We start from the raw sequence: 12506 nt of genomic DNA, 5'->3' as shown, positions 1-12506 counted from the left end.
TGCATTCTTTTTAAAAGAATACACTTAGAGATTAGGAAATTCACTGATATAATACCTTTAAAGATAGAAAACATAACAAGATGGTAGTTGTGTTCACGTTAGCAAAAGAAGGATTCAAGCAATATGAAATATGATTTTCTATCTTCTCAAAAAATAAAAAAATCAACCTAAGTGCCAATTTCATATGTTAAGAAGAAACTAAGATGAGGAACAGGAAACACTGCTTACTAAATAACTTTTACTCCCTCTACAATATACACTGTTTCTGCAAATTCAGTTCTTGGGCATTTATTGAACTGCCCTCAGACAAAATAAATACACATGGTATTTACAGGCTACACAGTAACCGCAGTAGGTAAGCATTTATATCCTAAGATTTGTAATTCATTCAGATATTAATTATATTTCCCAAGAAACCCTAGAGAACTTTAAAAACTTGTGGGTTCAGGGGAGGAAAGAGTTGTCTGCATAATGTTCAAAGCATAATGAAAACAGACAGATGCCATGCCTTCATCTGCATTGTACTCCATGGTGACTAAACAAAACCAGTACTCTAGACAAGTCAGAAAACAAGAAAGGATCTAATATTTTTTTTCTGTGCCCTTCTTCCTGGCAATTCCATTGTCCATAATGAAAGCAATGACCAGCCCAAACTGGCTCTAGAGAATACAAAAGTCTTCTGATATGACTCATGTAGATAGGCTTTTGTATTAAAAGGAATTTTTGTGGGCAGTGGTAATAAACTACATCAGCTTTCACAACAAAAAAAAAGGACTTAGTAACGCTGATGTGTTAAAACACAGCATGTGACTTTCAGCACATGACAAACTTCTAAAGTAGGTACTTTCATGAAGTCAGTTCTAACACATACTTTTTAATTTGAAGAAAGTAATTATTCACAATTGCTTCTGAAGCTTGCTTTATTTAGGAACAGAAGAGATTTTAAATGCAAATATATAATGCAGACATATATACGTGTGTCTCTACTTTCGACTACTTAAGTGAATTGGTAAACTCACCTCCTGCAAAGGGAATACATCCTGTTCAAGGCAGTTATTCTCAAGTATTCTGTTTTTGAGCGAGAAGAATTAGCGCTGATGGTCCCCAGCCCCAAACGCTGATAGTCCCTGAAACAGGCTCTTTCTACTAATTGCTCCATGGTTGATTTTTCTGATGCTTTCAGGGTACCACTGGTGTGCAGCTCGCTGTCATCTGAAACTAAAGGTAAAAATCTTATTGGGGAGCTCAGCAGTTACACAGCAAACAATGCTACTTTCTTCTAAACAAGTTTGTCCTACTCTGAGTGATGAATGGCAAGATCCAGGACATGCAAACCACAGTTTATCGAATCTATAAACACTAAAATAGTATTTTAGTCAGCAAACCTGACTATAGCATGCAGTTACCTACTGTGCTTGTGACTGGCATGGCTGACATCTCTCTGGCTAGAATCCTGGAGAAAGTTATCTCACATATTCACTTGAACTGAACTGAAGACAGATAATCTTTCTTTACCAATTTACAAATTCTTTACAAATCCATTACCAATTCAAGATAAAAATCAACAGCATGATTATTTTTTTTTTAAACTATCTTCAGAAGAGGTAACAATGTCTTTAAGGCTTGGTTCAGCCTACAAAATGTTTCAGTGTGGTAATTTCACAACAGATGACTGCTGGGTTCTGAATGTCTCAAGGTCAGACAGCAGCTTTCTTCAGTCGTGCATATCAGCTGCCCTTTCCAAAGCAGAAAGAACTTCAGCCATGAGAGATAAAAACCTGCCACAAGTTCAAACTACTCTGAAATTCAAGTCAAGCAAGGTCTTTGTACAAAATCTGCCACCTGCCCCTAAGTGACACTTTCAACCATTTCCAAATACTTCTGAGAGCAGATTTACTGCTCACAGCATGTATCAGTTACTTGCTACCACCTCAAGCATTGAAATATGGGCATATGAGAAGTATTCCTTTATGAATGAGGCACTGAAAAGAATAAAAGGATTTAAACTTAAAGCAGGACTTCACAAAACTGGAATTCCAAAGTATTTATAAAAATAAGAATTATGATATAATTAAAACTCTTCTGGCAGTACACAACATTCAGAATTCACAGGAGAAGTACCTCTATGATTTTTTTTCTGTGCATCTTAGTACAAAAGCTAAATGAATAATTTTCTTTGCCCTTTCAGCTAAAGAAAAAAAAATTCTCTATTTGATCTAAATAATAAAGCTGAACACTCTAAATCTCTCCTCTTTTTCCTCTTTTATCCTAAGAATCACACAACAAGAAAGAAAGAAGTCACACAACATCTTAAGTATAAAGTGCACTAATGGGAAATTAATTTGTGTTTTGAAAATAATTTTTTTGGGTCGTACAAGAATTTGGTATTTAACAGTTTTGAATGGAAAGCTATAACTGGCTCAGTTAAGATGAAGGTGCATTTTGTGAAATATTTTTTTCTAAATGGATTTTTCTCCCATGAAAGCAGGTATATTGGTGATCAGACTTTGCAAAACCATTCTCCTGTGCATAAACAGCTAGAGATGAGAGCTCCTATCCATGTCCTTAACCTGAAGAGGGAGATGAAGATACTTTGCTGTCTCAAGATTAACATGATTCATTTGATTTTGAGAAAACAAGGAATAATCCCTCTGTTTTGCTGTTCTTGAGATATGACTATTTGCAAAAGAAGGTTTCACAGTTTCTTGTTTTGTTGAACATACCAATATGACCACTATAAGAAAAAGAGTTTACTAATGATTGAGAGATTCTAAACTCTGAAAACAAAGAGATGAGGAGGAATTTGAGGGTGATTAGGTGTTCATTGGTAACAGCTAATACCTACAGTACTGTGCCCAGTTTTGGTAATCACCTTACAAGTTATATGTGGGCCAGCTAAAGAAGTCTGAGAAAAGAGCAATGAAGATGATCAGAAGTCTGTCAAGACTAATAAACAAAGAACTGAAAGAACTGCAGATATTTAACATCCAGAAAATAACAGAGAAATATTACAACAGACCATAAATATATTATGCATTGCAATCAGAATGAGGGGAATCCTCTCTTCTAGATGTATATAGTGGCAGAGTAAAAGTGAATGGTTTAAATTGATGATGATGTTTAGTCCTGAATCTCAGAAAGTTAATAGTTTTCTCCAGCATTAAGGATGGTTAAAGTATTAGTATGAGCTGCCTAGAGTTGTGGAACCTTCACCTTTGAAAGCTTTTAAGAAGAAGTTAGGCAAACGCCTGAGGAACAGATGAAGTACGTTGATCTTGCCTTGGGGCAGAGAGGTGGACTACTTGATTTCTTGAAGTTCCTTCCAGCCCTATCTTTAACATTTCTTTCTTAAGACAGTGCATCACCTGCTGTAGATAGTTCATTGTTGGTGGAGCTGCATAGTTTCCTATACATCAGTTTTTGAGACTTGCAAACAAGGCAAAAACAAAGCCAAAGCCACAGCCACAGCAGTCAATATAAAAGGAATTGCAGGGATTAATCCCTGTGGCTCTCTGCGCTCTGTCTGAAGCAGAGTCACTGCTGTTGACAGCTCACTGCCCCTGATGTGCCAGTGCTGCATGAGAATAAAACAAACTCAGCCTCTGGTCACCTTAACGTGTTCCCAGCCAAGACACCTGGAAAGCAGCAAGCCTGAAGACTCACAAGTTAGGATTTTTTTTTTTTTTTTTTTTTTTTTTTTTCAGGGAAGGAAAAAAGTGACTATCACTAATCTTCTATAGCACCTGTGTTCATGGAAGAATTCAGTTGTTTTGTATACCAGCAATGGAAAAACTCTTAAAACATCATCATCAAGAGAATATGAAGAGAATACAAGTCTCACAGGTACGACTGTGCTTGGTGTCTCTGGGTGAAGGACACAAAATCACCCCAAAATCACCCAGGTACAGCCTGCAGAATTGCTTCTGACCCAAAGAACATGAACATCAGAACACATGCTAACTCAGCACTTCAGGAAGATGCTGGAAATTCAATTAAGAATGTAATTTTTCACGCTGAAGAACACACTCTAAAGATATTCTGTATTTTCCAAACCTTTATTTTTGCCTATTTCTCATCACTTTGTCTAGAATGAAAAAAGACAAACAGTATTTTTTAGCTTGCCTGAAATAGCTTTCTTCCATTTCAAAGAGAACAGAGGCTTCAGTCTTCCTTTAGACAACTTTCATGCATCTGCTCATAAGTCACATAAGTTGCCTTGCTCAGTGACCAAATATTCAACAGGAAAATTCAGCTTGTTTGATGTTTGGAAGAAATTATCAATGTCTGAAAACACTCTTCATTATCTGAGATGCCTATGTTTATTTTAGAGAATGGTATGACAAAACAACACCTGTCTATGTACAGGAGAATCTGGTTCCCTCTAGTGGTTTATTATAAATTAGCAGTGGTCCAGATAAGGATATACACACAGCAGCCTATGGGAGGAAAAGAGGCTTTCTGGGGAAAGTCAAGCTCCACACCATCACACAAACTGCACAAAGTGCCCAAACCCCTTTCTACCTTCTACTCCAAAATCACCTCAACCAAAAATTTGGGAAGTGGTATTTTCAGCAGTAAAGAGTTCTGCTGCTTTCAGGCATCTTTTGTCAGTTCCGCATCCACAGAAGTCTCCCATTTGCTCATTCTTGCACCTCACCAGTTACTGCCTTCTCATCACAGACTAATTGCAGATGTCAGATGTCTAGAGATAAATGAAAGCTGCAGCATGCTTCTGTGCTGTTTCATCTCCACTAGCATGAGGTAAAAATGATCTAAAAGATATCATATCTAAATAGTTTGATAATTAAAAAATAATCTAGTACTTTGCTGTACCACTGAATTAAGTCAGCTTCCTCCTCTGCCTCGTCATTGCAAAAGAAAACACTCACTAAAAGTACAGATTTGAAACCCTTCTCTTTCCTGTCTAGGAAGACCCTCCAATTTCTTGTTGAAGGCATTTCTCATTCAATACACCAGAATGGAAGCATAATAGGATAGACTTATTAACCAACATGGGAAAAAAAAGTCACACTCTTACCAGAGATATCATCATCTTCATTCCAGCCAGGGCGATTCCCTCTTTCCTCCACTATTGTGCCTGTCTTCTTCTTCAATAAATACTGGCGCCCAATTGTCATCTTCCCAGCACGTTTTGCTCCCTTCACAATGCTTTTGGAGAAGGTGCTAAAAATCCAAAACAATGAAAGTATTTAGAAAGATTCCTGCGATTCTGCCTAATAGCATTTACAGATTTCTACGACCAACATAAATAAAATGGATTAAATAATTTTTCACTTAATAAAAACAATTATAAATGTCAGAAAAATAACTTATATTAATTTTTAAACAAAAATTGTATTACTTTGCGATACATTTGTGTCTTTTTTGTCTGTTGGTAATGAATAAGCAGATATCACCTTTCTTCAGGTTTTTTTATTTTGCTAGTAATGTGATAAATCTAAAAAGTTGTCGAAGTAAAGGCAGGAAATACAGAAATTACCTTTAAGTTTTAGGATTTCACGACTATCTTGGGATTCTACTCTCCTGTGTCAACAATGCAATAATCAGCAGAGAATCACAGGAGCTACCACTCTGGAATAGACTAATGATGCAGCTGGTCCAGTAAAAATTAATGTGTAACACAAAACTCAAAAGAGGACCCAAAGCTCAAGCTCTAAATTAAAAACCAGCAGGGCAAATGCACAGGGTAAAATTAATCCTAATCCACACCAGGCTGTAAGTGGGTAGGCTACTAATGATAAAGTAATGCACAATTAATCTTGTTCCCCATGTTGGCATAGGTTGCACAGCTCAAGATGCTGCTTCTATTTTGTGTGTTTCAAAATCTAATAAGGTGCTTGTTCAAATCTACTGCAGCCAGAAATTTATTCAAATAATACAACTCCTATCCCAAATAAACATCTGTATCCTACTAATCTATCTCTTACTCAGGAAATACAAAGAGATGCACAATAGCAATCACTTATTTTGACATTCCTGAAAACTGCTTGAATGATCTGCCCTTGTGCAGAGCTTTCAGACTGTTTAATGTATTTGGCTAATCCAAGACAAGAACATCAGTAAGAAAAAAAAAGAGGAAAGACTGTACCGGAATGAAGTGTTCTTTTCTTTCTGTTTTGGTAGAATTATCTGTGGTGCTGTCTGCCCAGCTGCAAAGGCAAAAGTGCTGAAGATAGACTGAGGATAGCGGAACTTCATCAACTGTTTCTTAAATATTTCCACCACTTCGGGACTTACTTCTTCATCAAATGCTACTTTAATTAACTGTGTATTAAAGACATGACACATTAGAAACTGAAAAAAAATCTGAGAACTTCAGAAATTGAAAGATTCTAAAATATATTAGGAGAATTCCAATATTTTCTCAGTACTGCGCTCATCAGAAAATACAAATGTATGTACATACACCTTATTTATTTTGAGGCCTATTAAATATTTTAGTAATTTTTCATTTCCTATTTTAAATTTATGCCCTAATACTAAGGTATCTTCACTAGGAAGCATCTGGAATTCTCGTAAGATCAAATACAAAATATTTTGGTCAATCCAAGTCAGAGTGCTGGCACTAAGACATCTACAACAGCTCAAATTCTGGTCACATGGGACAGCTTAGCTGGGAAACAGACTGCCAGCTCTGCCCCTATACTGGGAACTGAGGTTGGTAATGCACTTCAAAGACTCTGGCCAAGCCAGCAATTTCAGCATTCATATGTCACAACCATTATATTTCTATTACTTAGACATTCCAATTTTGACCTCACCTTGCAAAGTACAGAAAACTGCTAATAACAAAAACGTGATAGTGAAATCTGCTCCTTAAAAAGGAAATAACCTTGTGCTATTCAACACTGATCCATCCACTAGACTAAAAATGCTTTCTTGAAAGGTTCCGGGGGGAAAAAAAAAATCCCATCCAATCGCCTCAGCTGAAAGGAAGTCAACAATTCGGGAAAACAAGTAAGAGACAGAAAATACGGAATCCATAAAAAGGCCCAAAAGAACTCTAAGAATGTGGAGAAAGCAAACAAAGAAATATCCCAGAGCTCTGTTTCTGAGCGCATACCTAGGCACCTTTTAAATTCCTTTGCTTGCCATCTAAGAGGTGAATTTCATCCTTGCTTTTCCAATTTCACTTGTTTTGTAAATACTTTCCACATGACTAATGACTCTGTTGTTCTAGGACCTCCTTGAAAGGAGCTCTTCAATCTTTCGGGGTTACACTGATCCGAAGTTTTAAAGACATGAAACAGCATAACTGCACACAGACCCATCTGAAAATCATAATTAATAAACAAAGGGGAGGGGCTATTTCATACTGTATTGAACCCTGGCTGTTACATAGGGGACAGGGAATAAACTGTTTGCTGATTGTTTTTGTTCTCATAACCTAATATAAAACTATGCTAAACAAAAGCAAAGATGATGTTTGACCCGAATCCAGCTCTGAAAACACTGAGCTGTGTCCGTATTTATCACATCCTTGAAGCATGATAAGTATTCTGGTAAAAAGATTTCTGGAAAATAAAAGTTCTCTCAAAAGTCTGCAAGAACAACTTCTTTTTTGCTTGTTTTACTCACTTGCATTCCTAATTTTGTGCTCTTGAATAGGATACTGAAGGATGATTAGCTAAATAATGTCCATTATTGTAAGGAAATTTTCAATGTTTTCAAATATTAGTTATTGTTCTCAATGAAAATATGCTTCTGCAGCCAGTCAGCCCAGCAAAGTATTTCATATCTTAAGCACTGCAGTCTGCTTTCAGTCCTTGATATAAAATTCCTTGCTTGGAACTTTCAATCTCTTAGGGTTTGACCATAGTTAAGATCAAAACCAAGAAGGAAAATTCAGGGAAGACTTCAGGATTCCTAATTTTCACAAGTCCATCTCTGTCAATTGCCCTGCAATACATATTTCTATTGAACACACTGATGGGAATCCTAGAGAAAATTCCAGGATATGTGCCTGTCATATAGAGGCTCATTGGTTCTACCCTGAAGATTCCTGAAGTGCAGCTTCCATGTGCAACGTACTATGACTTTCTGCCCTGGATTTTAACAGAATGCTGGTAAAGTGACAAACCTTGAGAAGAATGCAATACTTAAAGCTTTTCCATATTGATTCCATGTAGCTGGAGGAAAGAGAAAGTAGGTTCCCACTAGCCTGCTTAGGCCTCTACCTACATGAAGGGATTCTGGACCCAAACCAGCCCTTTGCTGGATCCAAAATAGGTGCGGAAAGCAGTGAAAGAAATCCAGTGTGAAAATAGCAACCCTCTGTAAATATCAAGTGGGCCAAGAAATGCCAGGGTTTCTATGAGTTCTGCGCTGTCTATTGACCTTACAGGGCAGAAAACTGGACTCTTCACAAATACCAGGGCAAAGTGCTGCTTGTAAATATTTTGAGCTGACTGTAGCCACATAAATTTTCACAAAACTTCCTTTTACCTGAAAGGTGGCTGAACTGATCTGCAGCCCTTCCTGCATACTCTGCTGCAGCTGGTTCTGGATACTGATCTTCTTCTCCTTGGTAACAGAGGCGATAGGAAAGCTCCGGATCACGGTCTGCTCCCCAACTGAGGATACAACACACAGACACACGTTAGATCACAGAATCAGGTCTGCTCTGCTCACACTGCTATTGGAATAGACAAGAATGAGTAAGTACAAAGCAACGTGAACACATTGGTACAGGATTCATTTCAGGCAAGATACCTGAAAAGTTGGTAAATTTGGAATCTGAATGTCTGTTTTATTTCAGCTGTGATTATTAGAAAAATATTCTCCTTCCATCTGAGTCTTTCTACGTAATGGAAAAGCACCCCCAAAAATCTAGGTCGGTAGAGGGTAAGAAACAATTTCCAGTTTATTCAGATTTCATAATGCAATATATAACTCATAAACAGAATTTATCTACCTATCTATATATTTACATATGACCATGAACTTTCCACAACAAATTTATACTTCTGAATGACAATCTGCTTAGTAATGGCACATGTTAAATCATGAAAATTCATCATTCAGAAGAGCCGACGTATTAAGAAAATACTGAATTTACAAGCAGTAATTTTAGGTAGAATACCAACTCATGAAAATTTTTCCTTTCAGTTGTTTCCAGTGTCTGAAAAAAACTGTTCTATGATGTTGATGTTTGAATGGGTTGAAGCTCAAAATACTGCCTATCTGAAGGACCACAGTTCTCACTATTTGGATTTCTTACCCAGCTGATCATGAGGAGTGCCTTTAAATATAATTCTGTAAGTGGTAAGGAACAAAGCTCCTTCAGCAGGGAGGATATGAGGACCTCCAAGCAGTCCTCCTGTGGCTTCCTCTCTGCCATCAGGATCCAGTAGCACACGGAGACCTTCACAAACAAATTCTTCTCCTGGCAGTAAAGTTGGCCGTAGAATTTTGGGCTGATGCAAATAAATGGAAGTGTAAATGTAAATAAGTGTTATACCTCAGGCTAGTAATAATATTTGGTTTTAAAAGCTTCAAAACAAAATTGTTATGACACTGAGTCCAAAGAAGGGAGATGGAGTTTGGACTCAGAGAAGAGAAATGGGTCTCAGAAAGCAGTGGGCATGCAACAGCTTGTTTATGATCAGAAGTCTGGCTCTACTAGTTTCATAAGTTCATATTTCATGAGACCAAAGCCAAGCACTTTATTTATCACTGGTGGAAATTTTCTTTTCATGTTTTGATGTTTCCTCATAACATTACGAGAGGAAAAAATTTGATGATTCTAATACTTGTAAAGAATACAAATATGTTTCATAACACTTGCCTTCTGTATTGGTGGAAGCCTCCTACTCTCACGATGGACAGCCTCCAGAGTCTCTATGTGCATTGCTACAATGCCTGGAAAGCAGTAATACCATAAATGAAGTCTCACACAGTGTGAAAGAGAAAGCTGCCCTGTAATTAAAACTCTGATAATTCTGACATTCTCATAGAAATAATTATCTGAGCTCCAACAGCAATTGCAGTCTGGAAAAGAAATCTAACATTCTAACTTAGATGAAAGTAACTAAAATTATAAAGTGCACTTGTTTAATTAGGAAAAGAAAAAAGAAAGACTACAAAGCACCTTTTTGTGACAATTCCTACCTGGTATCATGCAGTGCAGACCCTTGATGTGATCCTGTGTGACCCCACTTTCCGTGCAAACCTTGTCAATAAATCTGGTGATGAAGCGCACGACTGCATTTGCAACATCATTGTTCTCTGAGTCCTCAAACCCACTCTCGGTGTCATAACTCTCTGCAACGCTGCCTGCAATGCTAAAGGCAGAAATAAAAGCAGGAACAAGTGTGAACAATTCAGCTGGTGATGCACATATGATACCTGGATAGACAGACAAGCTGTGGGGTTTTTTCTCATTAAAATTTGCAAACCTTGCTAAAAGCATATGGTGGTACCACAATTATATTGTATTTGCACTGCTAAAACTTCATGAATGATGACATAGGACAATTTTCTCTCCATGAGTCCAGCACAGATAGGGCCACAAGAGAAAAAACAGCTTTTTAGAAGTGAGTTCTATGTCTTCTCTTCATAAAGTCAAGTAAAGTATTTGCAACCCGTGATAAACAAATATCCAGTTATTTAGAGAAAGTTACATTAAACGTGTATTTCGGTTGCAGAACAAACCGATCAAAAGCTAAAAAGATCATAAGAAAAATTTTTTGTGCATTAGATAAGCAAGCAAGTCAGTGGGAGATGTACTTTGAATGTCTAAAAATGCCTCTCATAATAATCCTAGGGGCCAAATTCATAGATTGCAACATACACCACTACCAGTCTACGGAGCACGTCCTAATGCCTGAGATTAGAGGTGTTTAGTCAGCAGAAATTAGTAACTCCATGGGGAGTTTCATCCTGATAGCCTGTCTTTTACTTGATGTCAGTGTTCTCACATAGTGTTCTATAATTTTTATCAAGTGGGAATTTGTACAGAGAGGTGATAATGAAGACAATAAACAAAGAGGGAGGAAGGCTTGTTATGAAATGTCCTGGATTTGCATGCTAGGGAATGAATGTAACTGGTGTTATACTCCTACTGCTTCCTTAGTAATTTAACCTTTGCCATTGTGGTTTAGCCCTCCTGCTTTTTGTGAACTCAGTGCCTTTTCTTCCTTACAGCTGTTGCACAGAAATGCTGATTTTATAGATGCTATACAAATGCTTTCTTGATTTTAGGTCCATACACCGTTTTTTTCAAGTTAAATAAAAATTAACAGACTGGGTTTGGGGCTGCTGTTTTCTTTCTCACCAAACCACGTTTGTCTTCAACATCTCCATTACTAGAGTAAAGATTCTTAATGGGACAACAAAATGCTCCTTTAAATGCAGGTAAATCACTCCAGACAAAGTTCTGTTATTTGAGAGGAATCATGTTAGACTTCTGCTCTCCTTAACTACTGAACTGGAAAGGAAGTGAAGATACTGAAATAATCTGGTATTTAGAGTAAAGCCATTTTGCAAGCCATGGCCCATCCTGACGGGTGAGCACCAGACTCGGACACCCACCTGTTTGTGACAATGCTGTTGCTTCCACTCTCCCAGTCCCCAGTGGCTGATGTTCTCAGCAGCTTGTTCTTACTTGTATCCAGTGGTACCAGCAGGTAGACCATGAGGTTGGCAAAATGAATGGCCTGGCTGAAAACTGTGCTTTCCTCATTCTGGACTAGCTCCTGCTGTGTCTGTTTATTAAGAGTTGGCCATAACCTCAGCTGTTCAGCAGCCAGGTCCATTGCTGTCTTATCCTGGTCTGCAGGAGTTTTCTCCTAGAAGACACAGCGGAAGAAATATACAGACATAGAAAATTAAAAAGCTAGAACTTAAAAACCAATGCTTAGCCAAAACTTTCTTTATTAAATTGATAAATAAACTTCTTCAGTTATTTAACTTACATATTCATTTAAAAAAGAATGAGCAAATAACTACTCTCAATAGGGTTTAAGGAAAGTTATGATTATGGGAACTGAGCTTTGAGAGCAGTTTACTGAAATGCACCAGCAGCACAACAAAGGCAGATCTAAATAATATCATTTCTTTTAAGATCTTTTTTATGCCATTCAATCTTCCATGTTTCTTCAGAGTGGTTTACTGCTTTTAACATAGCTGCTCTCCTCAGCTTATCCACTTAGCTCACATAAGAAAAAGCATAAATCAGATTGAGAAATAACATGCAGCTCATGGCTCGACCCTGGCAATATTCTCCAAATTCCTAGGATGTTCAGGTGAGGGAAGCTTTTATATAAATAGTTCCAGACCAGCTGAAATATTCATGTTTTTATATGTTGGAGTCCAATTCTAGCATTAGCTTGAAGCAAACTAGGTAGATGGCTCACAGTCAAAGTAGAATAAAGAAATCTGGCAGCTGACATTAGTGACCTAAAGCCTGATGCTAAACTAATGAATGACTAGGTGTCTTGCAAATGCTTTTTCCACACTAAGTTGAGCTAACATTAAGTTATAAT

The 12506-nt window shown here is 37.4% G+C and overlaps 1 protein-coding gene across 2 annotated transcripts in view; it reads right to left on the bottom strand.

The window, feature by feature from the left end:
• Positions 1–12506, bottom strand: part of SBF2 (SET binding factor 2) — a 234373-nt gene that overhangs the window by 36879 nt on the left and 184988 nt on the right. For both annotated transcript variants that reach the window (XM_082282867.1, XM_082282868.1), the window contains exons 19-26: positions 11554–11810; positions 10132–10304; positions 9809–9882; positions 9242–9437; positions 8467–8594; positions 6110–6285; positions 5039–5184; positions 1020–1218 (exon numbers count right to left, since the gene is read on the bottom strand). In XM_082282867.1, the coding sequence (XP_082138993.1) occupies positions 1020–1218; positions 5039–5184; positions 6110–6285; positions 8467–8594; positions 9242–9437; positions 9809–9882; positions 10132–10304; positions 11554–11810 (1349 nt within the window). The remainder of the gene's footprint in view (positions 1–1019; positions 1219–5038; positions 5185–6109; positions 6286–8466; positions 8595–9241; positions 9438–9808; positions 9883–10131; positions 10305–11553; positions 11811–12506) is intronic.

Source organism: Coloeus monedula, assembly GCF_965178545.1.
Source record: "Coloeus monedula genome assembly, chromosome: 6".
Lineage (NCBI taxonomy): Eukaryota > Metazoa > Chordata > Aves > Passeriformes > Corvidae > Coloeus > Coloeus monedula.
Note: the sequence above shows the minus strand (reverse complement) of the source record. Positions and strands in the feature narration are given on the sequence as shown.